A 14,664-nucleotide genomic window follows, 5' to 3' on the forward strand; every position below is an offset into this window, starting at 1 on the left:
TGAAGATTCGGCGTTGTCGCCACAGTGGCTCAGGTCGCTGCTGTGGCTTGGGTTCGATCTTTGGCTCGGGAACTTCCACATACCTTGATCGCAACTAAAGGGGGGAAAAAAAGGGAAGAAAAAAATAAATCCAGCTTATTGCGCAAGTGGTCTTCAGACCACTTCTCATGACCCTTCTTTACCTGCCTTCTGCACACCTTTGAGGGTCTTATATCTGATGAAATCAGCTGGGAATCCAGGCTATCAGGCAGCTTCTCTTCCACATGCTGTCGTACTTAGGGGTCACTTCCAGCTCTGCCTGTCTCCTTCCCCATTTTACCCCACCCATTCCCCTACTCCTTGTGGCCACTAGAGGGCCCCGGGGCGCCAAAGGGTAGATGAGATCATACCCATCCCTCCCTGTCTTGGCGCTGGGCTCCCTTTGTTGCTCCTCTCACCCCCCCAACTCCAGTGAGTTCCTGAGAGAGTAGTTTGGACACGCAAAACCTGAGCTTACTCTGGTTGGGAAGAGAACATTGCAAGGAAGCTGCCACATTTCACTCTCTGTTTTGGAGGAGCGGGAAGGTATGATCCTCCGGACTATCTCCCGGCTTCCTGGCTTATGTGAACAGGGCAGAGCTGGGCCTCCCGAGTGAGTGGGGAACATCAGGAACGGGTGCTAAGAGTTGAGGTGAAGTGGCAGAAAGCATGGAGTGGATGCAGAGTGTGGGCAGTAGTCCCTTCCACACATTTGCTTGCCTGGCCCTGCCTCCTCCCCCGCCCCACACAGGTAACCCCCATCCCAAGCATCCCAAGCTTCAAAAGAGGAAGGAAGGCCAATTGAGAGAAGCCCTGAATTGGAGATAAGAAAATCTGGGTTCCCTAAATGACTACTCTGCAGTGTGCTATGCTGTGTGACTTGGGAGGGGTCACTTCACCTCTCTGGGCTTGTTCCTTTATGTTAAGATGCAACGATGACCCTCATCCTGCCTGACTTCTGTAAGGCTCAGAGCGCTCGGTAACTGAAAAGTGGTCTCAGAACTGTATATGAGGGTGTTGTTATCCTCCCCGTCCCTCCCCTCGGGGCTTCCACTTCCAGGGCTCTCTTTCCACCTCTGACAGTCTCCTTGGCAGTCTTACTTCTCTTCCTCCTTCAGTTCCCTACCACCTGTCCCGCCACAGACCACAGCCCTGGACCCTGCCGTCCTCCACCTCCACTTCCCCAGCGGCCTTCACCAGATGGCCCCTCCCCTGGCCAAAGCCCTGTGCTCAGAACTCTCAGACTCCAGGATCTACCTCCAGGCACTGCCTCCGCTTGGTGGGAGTGAGGTCTAAGAAAGGAAAAGGAGGCAGAGGACCAGAGCTTGAGTCAGGGAAGGGCTGGAGCTGGCTGAGGAGGGTGTAGGCTGTGAGAGGGAGAGGGAAGTCCAGATTCCGGTGGGGAGATGCATTCTGGGTCTACCTCTACCACTCACCTCTGGTTGGATCCAGGACCTTCTCACTGCCTGTGCCCTGGGGCAAGAATGCAGCTCTGAAGGGACCAGGCAAGAGCAATGACTTGCATTTTATGGATGCCTAAAGAGAGGCTGCCAGGGACAAGAAATAACTTTAGGTACCGTAGAGTACCATACTGCTGTAAAAAAGAATATGTGCAGGCTATAAATATACTGAAGTGGAATCCTGTACAAGGTATATGAAGGGCAAACAGCAAGGTGCAGAACAAGGTGCAGTAAATTATGCTGTCAACTAGAAGGCTACGTATATGCAGAATGCAGTCACTTCTCACCACTGCTCTTGCTCTAAGCTCTGAGCCACCGATGTGTCTGGCCCCAACTGTGAACGGTGCCCATTACCTCCTAAAAGGCCTCTCCTATTCTGCCCTTTCCCCCCTAACGTCTATCCTCAACCCAGCAGCCAGGGTAAGGCCTTTTTCTTTTTTGGGGGGTAGGTGTGTGCCCGCAGAATTCAAAAGGTCCCAGGCCAGTGATTGAACCCGTGCCACAGCTCCCAGCCAAGCCTCTGCAGTGACAATGCCAGATCCTTAAGCTGCTGTGCCACAAGAGAACGCCAGTGTGAGCCTTTTAAATAAAAAACTAGTTCATGCTCAACCACCTGCCATAGTTCCTCATTTCCATCAGCATAAAATCTCAAGTCCTTACCATGGCCTACTTGGCCTGCGCAGACTCTTATCCCTAACTCGACTTTTTCTTTTTACTTAGCTCCTATCACCTAATAATACCAATGTACTTTTTTTTTTTTTTTTGCCTTTTGTCTTTTTAGGGCTGCAGTCACGGCATGTGGAAGTTCCCAGGCTAGGGCTCCAATCGGAGCTCTTGCTGCTGGCCTACACCACAGCCACAGCAATGCAGAATCTGAGCCACGTCTGTGACTACACCACAGCTCACGGCAATGCTGGATCCTTAACCCACTGATCGTGGCCAGGGATTGAACCTGCAACCTCATAGTTCCTAATTGGATTTGTTTCTGCTGCGCCAAGACTGGAACTCCTCAAAGTTTTTTTTTTTTTTTTTTTTTTTTTTTTTTTTTCCCACTGTACAGCAAGGGGATCAGGTTATCCTTACATGTATACATTGCAATTACAGTTTTTCCCCCACCCTTTCTTCTGTTGCAACATGAGTATCTAGACATAGTTCTCAATGCTATTCAGCAGGTCAAAGTATTTTTTTAATGTTTATATTTTATTTTCTCTCTCGCCACCAGAAATGTAAAGTTCCATGAATACAGGGATCTGTTTTGTTCACTGCTATATTCAAAGCAGCCAGATTGGCATACAGCAGATGCTTGATATTGGTTAAATGAATGAATGGATGTTTTGCCATTTGGAACAACGTGGATGGACCTGGAAGGTATTATGCTTAATGAAATAAGTCTGACAGAGAAAGATAAATTCTGTATGTTATCACTTATATGTGGAGTCTAAAAAATAAAATGAATGAATATAAGAGAACAGAAGTTGATCCACAGATATAGAGAACAAACTAGTGATTACTAGTGGAGAGGGAAGTGGGGAGGGGCAAGACAGAGGCAGGAGATTAAAGTACAAACTACGATGTGTAAAATAAATAAACTACAGGAATATATTGTACAGCATAGGGAATGTAGCCAATATTTTTAATAACTTTTTTTTTTGGCCATGCCTGCAGCATGTGGAAGTTCCTGGACCAGGGATCAAACCTGAGCCACAGCAGCAGACCCGAACCACTGCAGTGACAATGCTGGATCCCTAACCTGCTGCACCCCAAGGGAACGCCTATAATAACTTTATTTTTATTTTATTTTATTATTATTATTTTATTTATTTATTTTTTTTGTCTTTTTGCTATTTCTTTGGGGTCGCTCCCACGGCATATGGAGGTTCCCAGGCTAGGGGTTGAATCGGAGCTGTAGCCACTAGCCTACACCAGAGCCACAGCAACGCGGGATCCGAGCCGCGTCTGCAACCTACACCACAGCTCACAGCAACGCTGGATCGTTAACCCACTGAGCAAGGGCAGGGACCGAAACCGCAACCTCATGGTTCCTAGTCGGATTCGTTAACCACTGCGCCACGACGGGAACTCCAACTTTTTTTTTTTTTTGTCTTTTTGTCTTTGTTGTTTGTTGTTGTTGTTGTTGTTGTCGCTATTTCTTGGGCCGCTCCTGCGGCATATGGAAGTTCCCAGGCTAGGGGTCCAATCAGAGCTGCAGCCACCGGCCTACGCCAGAGCCACAGCAACGCGGGATCCGAGCCGCGTCTGCAACCTACACCATAGCTCACGGCCACGCCGGATCGTTAACCCACTGAGCAAGGGCAGGGACCGAACCTGCAACCTCATGGTTCCTAGTCGGATTCGTTAACCACTGCGCCACGACGGGAACTCCTCCAACTTTATTTTTAATTAATTTATTTTTTGACCACACCCATGGCATACAGAAGTTCCTGGGCCAGGGATTATCCAAGCCACACCTATGCCACACCTGCGGCAATGCTGGATCCTTGCAACTCCTGGCTTTGGAGTTCTGTGGTGGAATGGGATTGGAGGCATCTCTGCAGTGACAGGACGCGGTTCCATCCCTGGCCTGGCACAGAGGGTTAAAGGATCTGGCTTTGCTTCTGTGGCATAGGTCACAACTGTGGCTCGGATCTGGTCCCTGGCCTGGGAACTCCACATGTTGTGGGGTGGCAAAACAAAAAACAAAAAAACAAAAAAACTGGATCCTTAAACTTCTAAATGGAGTATAATGTCTAAAAATTTTGAATCACTATGTTGTACACCTGGACCTAATATTATAAATCAACCACACTTAAAAAAAACAAAAAAACTAAAAAAGAAAAATGAGGAGTTTCTGCCAGGGCACAGTGGGTTAGAGACCTAGCATGGCCACACCTGTGATGTGGGTCACGGCTGCAGCTTGAATTTGATCTCTGGCCTGGGAACTTCCATATGCTGTTTGTTGGGGGGGGGCAAAAAAGAAAAAAATGAATGAATGAAAATGCAGTAGAGACGATCTCCGGAATGCTGCCCAAGAAACTGGTCACCATGGTTACCTCCAGGGAGGAGAGCTGGGGGAATAGATGTGGGAGGGAGATGTCTTTTACTCTCGGAATCCTTTACTCTAGGCATATATTATCTAAACCAAAAAAACCAAAAACAAAAAACCAAAAACAGAGAAAAAAGAGTTAACTCAGAAGTGTGTGGATGAGCTGGTCCCTGGCAGTAGGCAAGGGCCACCGCACACACCATCTCTAGGCCGGTGTCCTAAGAGAAGAAGGGGAGGGGAGGGCAAAATCCAGGTCCCTGGGTAGAGCCCGGGGACACTCTGAATAAGCCCTCTCGCGGAGTTCCCTTCGTGGCTCAGTGGTTAATAAATCTGACCAGGAACCATGAGGTTGTGGGTTCGATCCCTGGCATGGCTCAGTGGGTTAGGGATCCGGCGTTGCCATGAGCTGTGGTGTAGGTTGCAGAGGTGGCTTGGATCCCGCGTTGCTGTAGCTCTGGCGTAGGCTGGTGGCTACAGCTCCAATTGGACCCCGAGCCTGGGAACCTCCATAAGCCATTGGAGCAGCCCAAGAAATGGCAAAACAAACAAACAAAATGAAAACAAAACCAAAAGATGAATAAGCCCTCTCACTGGCTCTGTGGTCATGGGGGGCTGTGAGTGGGCACGTCAGTAGCCAGAAGCAAGAGGATGTACAGAAGAAGCAAGATGGCTGGTGTGTACCTACCACTGGGAGTGATTCAGGGAGAGCATGTGTGTCGGTGGCTGCCAAGGGGAAGCAAAGAGACTGTGTGGCTCATGCTGGCTGTTTGTGTCCCATGTACTGTCATAAGCCTGAGGGACATGTGTGGCTTTCTTTTGCTGCCTTGTGTGTGAGCTGGAGCAGCAGAGCCTGACTTCCTCTGTAAACTGGGGACCAGCATCAGCTCAGTGCTTTTCCCAAGATCTTCAGGGGTAGGGAGCTGGCCAGACCAGGTCTTCTATTTCAGTTCCCCGTCCCCACAGGCAGGGCCTCAAGAAGAAGACCCCACCCAGGCTGGACTCCTCCCTATCTACACGTTGGGAGGAACCTGGCCTTTCCACCCTCCACCCTCCCCACCCAGGCACCAGTGAGTCAGGAAACCTGACTTTCCATCCGTTCTGTCCAGGACAACCTCCTTCCCACCCTGGCTCCCAGACTCTTCAGTGCTGACTTTTTCTGATTCCCCTGTAGATATTTAGAACTTTCAGTCTCAAGGCCTATTTATTGTATATAAAGTTCAGTGATTCTCAAGCAGAGCTGCTAGGGGAGCAGCCCATTCCTGGTACCGAGAGGGTGTGGTAAGATCAGCCATCTGGGCTGGTGGGCTCACTGTGCCAGGCTTGGAGGAGTGCCAGTTCTGACTGGGGTCCTAGCCAGCAGGCCAAGCTCCTGTGCACCTCCGGAGGTGCACCGGAGGTGGGGGCTGGGATTGGAAGCCCAGAGATGAGGCGGGTCTGACAGGTGGCACGGACTCAAAGCAGGATCACAGGTCACTGGCTGCTTGCGGCCCATGCTTGGTCAGGCACAGCAGGCCCCAGGAGTCCTGATGGGGGCTGGGCTGGGTGCTGAAAAAGAGAATGGGAAGCTGAGAGGCAGGCTCTGCCACAGAAGCTGCAGCCAGGCCTCCTGTTTCTCTGGCTTGCCTCGCCCACCTGAGCGCTGCCGGCCATGGTGCCGGCGGGTAGACAGATCCCTGCTGCCATTAATCCAGCAGCTCTTTGATACACCAGCAGCAGAGGAGGATGTAGGCGACTTCCTTCAGGGTCCGCTGCAGGCTCTCCCATCCTGTGCCCATCTTCATGACAGGCACCCGGAGTCCAGTGTCTCGCAGGACCGCTCCGAGGGAAAAGGGTAGGGCCTGGGCTAGGGGCTGTGTCCGGGGCTGCATGTGGGCAGCAGCTCTGAGGAAGGGTGTGGGAGCTGCTTCTAGTGCCTTTTATCAATATTGTCCCCACCCCCCTCAGACCTCATGACTGGGACAAAGGCCCCAGGGTCTAGCACAGGGAAGGTTCTGGGCCAGAGAATGGGCTGAGTCAGCCCCTGTGCCCAGGGATGGCGGGTGGGGTTTAGGAGGAGGGCCTGGCTACTGCATCTTTCATCCTCCACAGCCAGGCCAGCTCAGCTTCCCTTCTTCCAGCCTTGGGCCTTGAAACCCAGGATGCCCTATCTGGCGGTCCCTTCCCCCAGGGGTTGGCACCGCTCCCTGCTCCTGCCGAAGCTGGCGCTGAAAATGATCAGTGAGAGCTCCTTTCAGGCCGGCTCTGTCCTTACCACCCCACCCACCCCACCCCCGGCCTCTTAGAGGGAGCACTGCAGGCCTCGAGCTGCCAGGGCCTGGCCCACTCCTGCTTCTCCTGTCCCCCGGAAGCAGGAAGACACAGCCAGGGCAAGAGGCATAGGAGAGACGGTTTATTGACACCCCAGACAGAGGTTACACCCCAGGACAGCTGCCTTCCCTGCCGCCTGGAAGGGGCAGCGGTGGGAGGTCACGTGCGCGAGTTCCGCTCCTCGTCTTCGTTCTCCAGCAGGTAGGCCGGGCGGTAGGTGGCCTGTCCTCCGGGGCTCAGGCACTTCAGGGCTGGGTTCCGCACGGTGTTCTCCCGGCTGCCCAGTGATGTGTAGCTGGAGTGGGGGGAATGAAGAGCACGCGTGAGTGTGCGGGGCGCGGCTCTCCTGGTGGCGGCACCCTCAGGCTTCCACGCGCCCATCCTCACCCCCCCCAACACCCTTACCCTCGGTCATATAGGATACAGTACGGGACAAACAGCTGCCTCAGAAAGTCCCAGATGTCTCTGTAGGTCCAGTCCTGGGAGGTCAGAGAGTCAGAGAAGAGTCACAGATACTTGCAGCTCCCACACCTGCCCCCGGCCCCTGGGCTCTTCTGGTCCCTTGGCCTCTGAGGGAGGGCCTGCCCTCTGATTCTCTGGTACATCTCGTTCTGTGTAGGCCAACCAGTGAGAGAGACAAGGCTTTCGTCCTGTCCTCTCCCCTGGCATGTACGTGCCAGGAGGACAGGGAGGGACCACGTCTGTGTGGGCCTGTGCTGTCCAGAACTTTCTGCGATGATGGCGATGTTTGGTATCTGTGCTGACATGGTGGTCGCTTGCCATGTGGCTAGTGCACATGAAAGAAGGAACTGTGAATTGTATTTAATTAAAATTATTGAGATATAATTCACAGGCCATGAAATTCACCCTTTTAAAGCATACAATTCAGTTTTTTTTTTAAGTAATTTGTATTTCCCTTTAATTAATTATAATTTGAGTGTAACCCAATGGCTAATGGCCACCCTGCCGGATGGGGCAGGGGTAAGTCATTGTTCTGTCTATATAGGAGAAAGCACGATGCCTGCCCTGGAATTAGTGCTTGAGAAAATTTGGTCAAAGGGATGAATGAACAAATAGCACAGCCTTCCTGAGATGATGGGGCCATCGCATTAAGCCCCAGGGTCTAACCTCCTCCACCTCAGGAAGCCAGGGTGCAATGACTGCTAGGGGACATGAGAAGGTGGGGGGGAGACACATCCTCTTCCCCATACCAGCAGCGGGTTGATGCGCATGAACGAAGGCCAGCCTGGGTCGGTGGGGCTGAAGGGGCAGAGGCTGCAGGAATAGGGGTCCGTGCGCCGCGTGCCCATCAGGACGGCCTCCAGCTGGGGGTGCCGTGCCTGCAGCTCGCTCAGGGCCTGCTTCATGTCACCCTCAGCCTCCAGCACCTGTAGATTGTACCTGAGGGGGAGTGGCGGGGATCAGGAGTGGGTCCCGCCAAGCCCCTCGTGGAACCCAGACCTCCAAACCCTGGTACCTCTTGATGGTGTCCTGTAGAAACTGCTCCAGCTCGGGGAAAGGGGAGATGCTGCGGATATAGAGAATCTGGAGGGGCTCTCGAGCGTCAGGGTGTTTCCTGGGGAGGGGGCAGAATCCAGAGGCTTGTCAGCTTGTCTGCAGAGCTTGCCCTGTTCCCTTTGGCTCTTGGAAAGCACACCCTCCCCTTCTCCCCTTGCCTCGTCCTGCCCATCCATCAGAACCCACTTCCTCTGGGAAAGCCCACTCTGACCTCCCACCCCTCCAATCTGGAGTGCACACCCGTTTCCGGTATGTAAGCCTTGCCTCTCCCACAGGACCGTGACCTCCCCGTGGTCAGGGACGGTGGCTTGTACATCCATCCATCTCCAGGGCCAGGCACGTATCAGATGCTCAGTAAATACGGTGAGGATGGAACTCAGAGGTCACTATGGCCACCTCCCTCCCAAACCCCACCCAGACACCCCCTTTCCTCCCTGCTCCTCGGGATGGGGAACTAGAACACGGGGCAGATCTCTCTCTGGGTCTTCCCTGCAGGGGCGGAGCTCACCTCTGCACAGCGGCGTGGAAGAGGTGCAGGAGGGCGGTGCAGTCCTTGCCTCCGTTGAAGCCCACACAGAGCTGGGTGAGGCTGTACCGAGCCAGGGCAGTCTCAATGATCTGTAGGGCGCCCGCCACCTTTCGCCCCAGAGAAGACCCTGCCAGGCAGGCAGGGAAGAGGGCATCAGGCAGATAAACACATGGGGGTCAAAGAGTGGGGGCGGGGGCCAAGCTGCCCTTGCTTAAAATCCTTTCATACCTTTCCAGTGTTCCAGATTTCTTCATCTGCCCACCAGGCCCTGCAGTCTGCTCCTGCCTGCCATTCAGCCACACATATACCGCACTCTCACTTCCCCAGGTATCTTCCCTCTGGGGGTCGTGGTTTCTTTCCATTCTCCTAAACCTCATGTGGCTTCTTTTCAGACCCTCTCTCAGATTGCTCGTGCCAACCTCCTGGGCTGACCAAGTCCTCCGTTTTTTTTTTTTTTTTTTTTTTAATTTTATTTTATGTCTGCGCCCATGGCATGTAGAAATTTCCAGGCTGGGGGTAGAATCCGGGCTGCAGCTGCTGGCCTATGCCACAGCCATAGCAACGCAGGATCCTTAACCCACTGAATGAGGCCAGGGATCAAACCTGCATCCTCATGGATACAAGTCGGGGTTCTTAACCCAATGAGCCACAACAGGAACTCCCCAAGTCCTCCTTATCATTCAGCTTACATGTCACTCGCCCAGAGAAGCTTGCTCTGACCAGATTAAGGCTGATTCCTTGCTGTGGAGAACCCACCCCCCACCCCCCACCCCCGCCCCACTGACATCTCATGCACCATTACCGGTTTAACATTCACCGCTCCTGTTAAACTACCTGTCCAGAGTAGGGGATCCCTCTGTCCTATTAAGCTGTACCCCCAGCACCCAGCACAGTGTTGGTGAACGCAGGTACTCAATTGCTATTTATTGGGAGAATGAATGCATCAGCTGTAACTATCTATCTTCTCCTGGATCTGCAGGGTGCCTCCAACAGCCCTGCGTTCCTGGGACTGAGGGTGGCACCAAGGGTTTGGCCCCTACCTGACTCAGTGAGTTTGTACACAGCCTCACTGGCCTGCTCCACGGCGTTGGGGACATAGGGGACCAGCGATCCCTGAGGCAGGCGGGCAGTTAGGTAGGCCAGGCATTCCTCCAGGGGCCCTTCTTCCTCCGAGTCCAGTGTCAGCTTCACCTGATAGTAGTTGCTGCCCCAGTCAGGGTAGGAACCCAGGCCAAGCCTGCGCCCAAAGTGGGCCTGGGCCTCAGCCAGGATGGGGGCAATCGAGGCCTCGTCAGCTGCCACATACAGCTCCCGCAAGTGGAACTGAACAGCCGTGTTTTGGAACAGTCCCTTGAGCCCCTCCAGCACCCGCCGCAGCAGCTCCGGAATTCCGGGGAAGAGGTAGACGTTTCGGACAGAGACCAGTGGGAACCTGAAGGGACGGCCTGTGCGAGGGTCTGTGCCATAATGCAGGCGGGCAGAGGAGGGCACCCGCGACAGCTTCTCCCAGCCTTCCCCTCCTAGGCCTCGGATGGCCGCTTCCAGCTCAGGGTGGGGCTTGAGCTCGTCCCCAAAGGCCTGTGCTACTGCCTCAAAGGTCACATCATCATGGGTGGGGCCGATGCCCCCTGCTGTGAGGACGTGGGTGAAGCGGCTGGAGAAAGACGTGACCTCAGCTGCAATGGTGGCTACCTCGTCGGGCACAACGGAGACTCGGCACACCTGGACCCCCAGGGAGCGCAGCGTCCGGCACAGAAAGTAGGTGTTGGTGTCCTGAGTGTGTCCCTGGGAGATGGGGGGTGGGGAAGACGAGTGTGTCAGTGCTGTGGGGATGAAGGGCAGAGGGGGAAGGAAGGAGGCTGCATGTGCCTGGGGGTGGGGCCCTCTGCTCTTGGGGGGACACCAGCCCTGACTGGGCACAAGAGTGGCAAGATCCATGTGGAGTCAGGGATGATGTGAACCACCTTGGGCTTCCATCTCTGTCCTTTGACCTTGACCTCATCTATGCTTCTGGATTCAATCATCAATCGTACATGGACAGCTCTTCCACTTCCTCAGCAACTCTGACAGTTTCGGTCTCCTGGTTCCAAGTGCTTCCTGGGCATCCTTCCCCCAACCCAGGCTGTTGTCACCTTGGTCAATGGCATCCCCAGATACTGTCCACAGCCAGTCAGCCCCTTCATGCTGTCAACTCTACTTCTGAAATGTGTCTCTCCATCTGCTCTCTTCTCTTGTCCCTCCTGCCACCAAACAGGTCCTTGGCACCTTTCACCTGGACAGTGGCGACAGACCCCTGGCCAGGCTCCCGGCCTCCAGCCACAGCGCCCTGCCCCATGCGTCCCGAATAACCTTCCTAACGTGTCACTGTGATTGCATCACTCTTGGCTCAAAAGCCATTTGTTGTTTCCAACCCTGTACAGAATAAAGTTCAAATACCTCTGCAGAATATTCGAGGCCGCCTGTCTATGGTGTGTATGCACTCTTCCTTTCCAGCTCCATCTCCTTCTACTTCTCCACAGAGTTTAGCGGTTAAGGGTGACTCTGGAGTGAGAATCGGGTTGGAATCCCATCTACCACTTTTTAGCTGCTGTTCCACATGGGTGAGTCTCTCAACTCTGAGCCTTATTCTCATAATCTATTCATTGATATTGACAGTAAAAATACCCACGTCATGGGGTTGTTGTGAGGATCAGTAAAACCACACAGGCCATGTAATAAGCACGCTGCCAGGCCCTAGTAAGCACGTAATAGTACTACTGTGAACCTGATGCTCACCGTGACCTCTCATGAGACTTCCTTGATCATTCAGAAGGGATTTCTCCCTTCTGGTACTTTCCTTCCATCCCACTTAGCTACTCTGCTGAATGCCTCGGATCATTTTCCAGTTAGGCTGGCTATAACTCTGAAATAATACCTCCTGTATACATGGGACTCCTTGTCATTTTTTTTTTTCCCACCACCCCACTGCATATGGAGTTCTCAGGCCAGGGATCAGATCTGAGCAGCAGTTGTGACCTATGGTCCAGCTGCGGCACTTCTGGATCCTTAACCCACTGTATCCCACTATGCCAGCCAGGACTGGAACCTGTGGCCCAGCGCTCCAGAGAAGCAGCCGCCTATCCCCGTTGTGCCACACCCGGAATTCCTCCTCATCATTGCTGTTAAAGCCTCTCCTCCCCTCCCACACAGCATGGCTAATTATAGGGACTTTGCTACAAGTTTTTCAGCAGAGTAATTGAATAAATGAAGGTCACTCTTCCTGCAATATACTGGACTCACTCCAGGACCCTACGGTAGCAAGGGGGGCTCCCACCCTGGTTCACCCTCCCTTAACAGAACGTGTTAGGAGAACGCTGCACCCTCCCCCCTCTTCTGTCCCAGACACACCTTGAGGATCTCATCTCCAACAATGATGATGCCCGCCGTCACGCTGCGCCCTGGGGGAGGTTCAGAGGCCCTAGATGCCATGGTCCTGCCTTCTCTGCCCCTCCGCAAGGCCCTCCAGTAGCCACCCAGACCCCAAAATAGGGGTCGCAAGCACTGGGGGCCCGCCAGATCTACAGGGCACTGGGGGTCATAGCCTGGGAACAGGGGTTCCGGGGTCGAGGGAACCTGGAGGAGCCAGAAAGGACAATAGGGGAGAGCAGGAGTGCACCGTCTTCCTCATTAGGCCCTTGACAATCGACTCCTTTACACCGGCCCCTTTAATAAACCTGCTCTCAAACCCTAGCCCATACCTCTTTTTATGTTTTCTAGGCTCGGTTCTAGTCTCCTGAAAATGTTCCCTCCAGAACATCTACCACTTTAAATGTCTTCTGCCCGCCGAACTCGGCTCCTCTAGGGTCCGCTCTACCTTGCGCATCTGCGCCTTTAAATAAATGTCTCTTCTCTTTACCGCACCTGTTCCTTTAAATGTCTACCTTAGCCTGGGCCTTGGCCCCTTTAAATGCGTTCCCTCCCTCCACCCCCAACCAGAACTCAGCCCCTTCTTCTGCAGCCTTCCGCACCCTTTCCAGCCCGGAATACTGTCTCTTCCCGCCACGCTTCAGACTACTGAGCTTTTCCAGGTTCTCACCTGCCTCTTGCCCTTTCACCGGGTCTTTCCCTCTCTCCTCCTGTTTCGGGGCAGCTTCCGTACTCAGAGTCCCGCCTTAGACTCATACCTACCTCGTATTAATTGGTCATTTTGGCTGTCGCTCAGACTACTTCTAAGGGCCCATTGGTGTAGTCGATCATCGCTCGAGAGCTGTAGCCAGTGGGCGGGAGTAGTGCTGGGTTGTTATTGGTGACAACCACGTGGTCACCCCTTACCCGGAAACGTGGGGGCTGGCCTTCAGTCGGGGGCGGGGCTTCTTTTCCCTCGGGGCGGGATTTGGGGCGTCTCTGGAGTGAAAGGAGCGATGAGGGGTGCAGGTGCTTTAAGGGCTTTGGGGTTTCCTGTCTGGTGGTGGAAGTAAAGGGAGGCTTGACTCTAATCTCCTTTCTGTGTTCATATTTCTTTTTTTTTTTTGGGCCTGTCTTTTTAGGGCCGCACCTGCGGCATATGGAGGTTCCTAGGCTGGGGGTCCGACTGGAGCTGTAGACGCCGGCTTACGCCACAGCAACGCCAGATCCGAGCCGCGTCTGCAACCTATACCACAGCTCGCGGCAACGCCAGATCCTTAACCCACTGAGCGAGGACAGGGACCAAGCCCGCGCCCTCATGGATGCTAGTCGGGTTCGTTAACTGCTGAGCCACGACGGGAACTCCTGTATTCAGATTCTTGTATGCATATCTGTTATTCATTAACAGATGACTCATTCTAAGGGGTCAGGGGCTAATATCAGAGGGGATTTTATATTGTAGCAGATGGAAGTTGCACGGACACCAAAAAAATTGGCAGCATTGCCTGTGAGGTAGCAAGATCCTGGAGGTGAGCTTTTAGTGTATGGAACTTTCATTTGTCCCTGTTATAAACAATAAAGCTAATTACTTAAACCTCTTCGACAAGAAAAAGTCTTGCCCCACCTTGTTCCAGATGGTTCTTTAAACATAACCTCTCCCAGTTAATTGGTCTTGTGGGTACAAGTGAGGGCAGTGACTAGGGAGTGCCATGTGTCTATTTTGGATTATCATATTATTCTAGCTTCCTCTTATTTCACTTGCTTTTAGTCTAAAAAGTACTTCTTAAACCCTAATACTCATGAATCATAAGGGGGGGCCTTTTTAATGTGCTGATTAAATCTATGGGATTCTGGAGGTTTAGGTGGGGCTTGAGATCTGCATTTAACAAACCCTCCTGTCATGCTGACGACACTCTTTCCTAAAAGTCTAAAATTCATTCATCTGGAGCACTGTTGAACCACACCTGGCCTGAATTTACTATCCCAAACAACCGCAGAAACACCACAGTGAATGGTAGAGCCAGGCTTCTAGTCCCTTCTTTCTCAATAAGCCCCGTGTTTCTTCCAACTCAAAGAATCTCAGCTCAAAAAGAAAAAAAAAAAAAAAAAAAAAAAAAAAAATCGGGCTTTCCCAATTACATAAGCCATATGCGAAATGATCTGTATTAGTAATAACGATATGTGACACTCCCCCCAACCCCCAACCATCAGCTCTGGTCCCATCCTTTACAGCGGGTTCTCAAGCTTAAAATGTGCATCAGAATCACCTAGAGAGCTTGTTAAAATGTCACTAGGTCCAACCCTCAGATTCAGTGGGTACAGGGTGGAGCCCAAGAACGTGGACTTCTGAGTTTCCAGGTGATACTGATGCTTCTCTACCAGGGACCACACTTGAACTACCGCTT

At 52.8% G+C, this 14,664-nt stretch overlaps 2 protein-coding genes and 1 long non-coding RNA gene across 7 annotated transcripts in view; 1 reads left to right on the forward strand and 2 right to left on the reverse strand.

Annotated features, from left to right (window-relative positions):
- LOC146404064 (uncharacterized) overlaps positions 1–11,325 on the forward strand; it is a 16,005-nt gene extending 4,680 nt beyond the window's left edge. Inside the window, exons 2-5 of one of the 3 annotated variants that reach the window (XR_014844141.1) lie at positions 2,701–2,846; positions 8,622–8,709; positions 9,112–10,633; positions 11,130–11,325. This is a non-coding gene — a long non-coding RNA (uncharacterized LOC146404064). Of the gene's footprint in view, positions 1–2,700; positions 2,847–8,621; positions 8,710–9,111; positions 10,634–11,129 lie in introns of those variants that run through there. The other 2 variants (XR_014844143.1, XR_014844142.1) reach the window with 2 other exon arrangements.
- Positions 6,204–6,389, reverse strand: LENEP (lens epithelial protein). The gene has a single exon (XM_085022845.1). The coding sequence runs from the start codon at positions 6,387–6,389 to the stop codon at positions 6,204–6,206; it is 186 nt and encodes a 61-aa protein (XP_084878971.1).
- FLAD1 (flavin adenine dinucleotide synthetase 1) lies at positions 6,898–13,129 on the reverse strand. Of its 3 annotated transcripts, none has more exons than XM_085022844.1 (8): positions 13,043–13,129; positions 12,263–12,487; positions 9,916–10,660; positions 8,855–9,002; positions 8,306–8,404; positions 8,040–8,229; positions 7,234–7,307; positions 6,898–7,123 (listed from the first exon to the last, which is right to left on the reverse strand). In XM_085022844.1, the coding sequence occupies exons 2-8, from the start codon at positions 12,341–12,343 to the stop codon at positions 6,988–6,990; spliced, it is 1,473 nt and encodes a 490-aa protein (XP_084878970.1). In that variant the 5' UTR covers positions 12,344–12,487; positions 13,043–13,129; the 3' UTR covers positions 6,898–6,987. The 3 variants fall into 3 exon arrangements, with proteins under 3 accessions (XP_084878970.1, XP_001929410.3, XP_003355186.1); XM_001929375.7 differs by lacking the exon at positions 13,043–13,129 and adding an exon at positions 12,951–13,002; XM_003355138.5 differs by lacking the exon at positions 13,043–13,129 and adding an exon at positions 12,883–13,002.
- Positions 13,130–14,664: the final 1,535 nt, after the last annotated feature.

The sequence above is a fragment of the Sus scrofa genome, chromosome 4, assembly GCF_054392235.1.
Source record: "Sus scrofa isolate SSC_HxYL_T2T_F1_AM1 chromosome 4, Sscrofa_HxYL_maternal_Yorkshire_Landrace_v2.0, whole genome shotgun sequence".
NCBI classification, from domain to species: domain Eukaryota; kingdom Metazoa; phylum Chordata; class Mammalia; order Artiodactyla; family Suidae; genus Sus; species Sus scrofa.

What these genes read in the sequence shown, in the direction of transcription:
- LENEP (XM_085022845.1), bottom strand. Translation starts at nt 6,389, where the DNA reads ATGCAGCCCCGGACACAGCCCCTAGCCCAGGCCCTACCCTTTTCCCTC.
- FLAD1 (XM_085022844.1), bottom strand. Translation starts at nt 12,343, where the DNA reads ATGGCATCTAGGGCCTCTGAACCTCCCCCAGGGCGCAGCGTGACGGCG. An exon ending in TTCCACGCCGCTGTGCAGAG is followed by an intron (nt 8,405 to 8,854) that starts GTGAGCTCCGCC and finishes CCCCCTCCCCAG; the next exon opens with GAAACACCCTGACGCTCGAG. An exon ending in TGCGCATCAACCCGCTGCTG is followed by an intron (nt 7,308 to 8,039) that starts GTATGGGGAAGA and finishes CTGACCTCCCAG; the next exon opens with GACTGGACCTACAGAGACAT.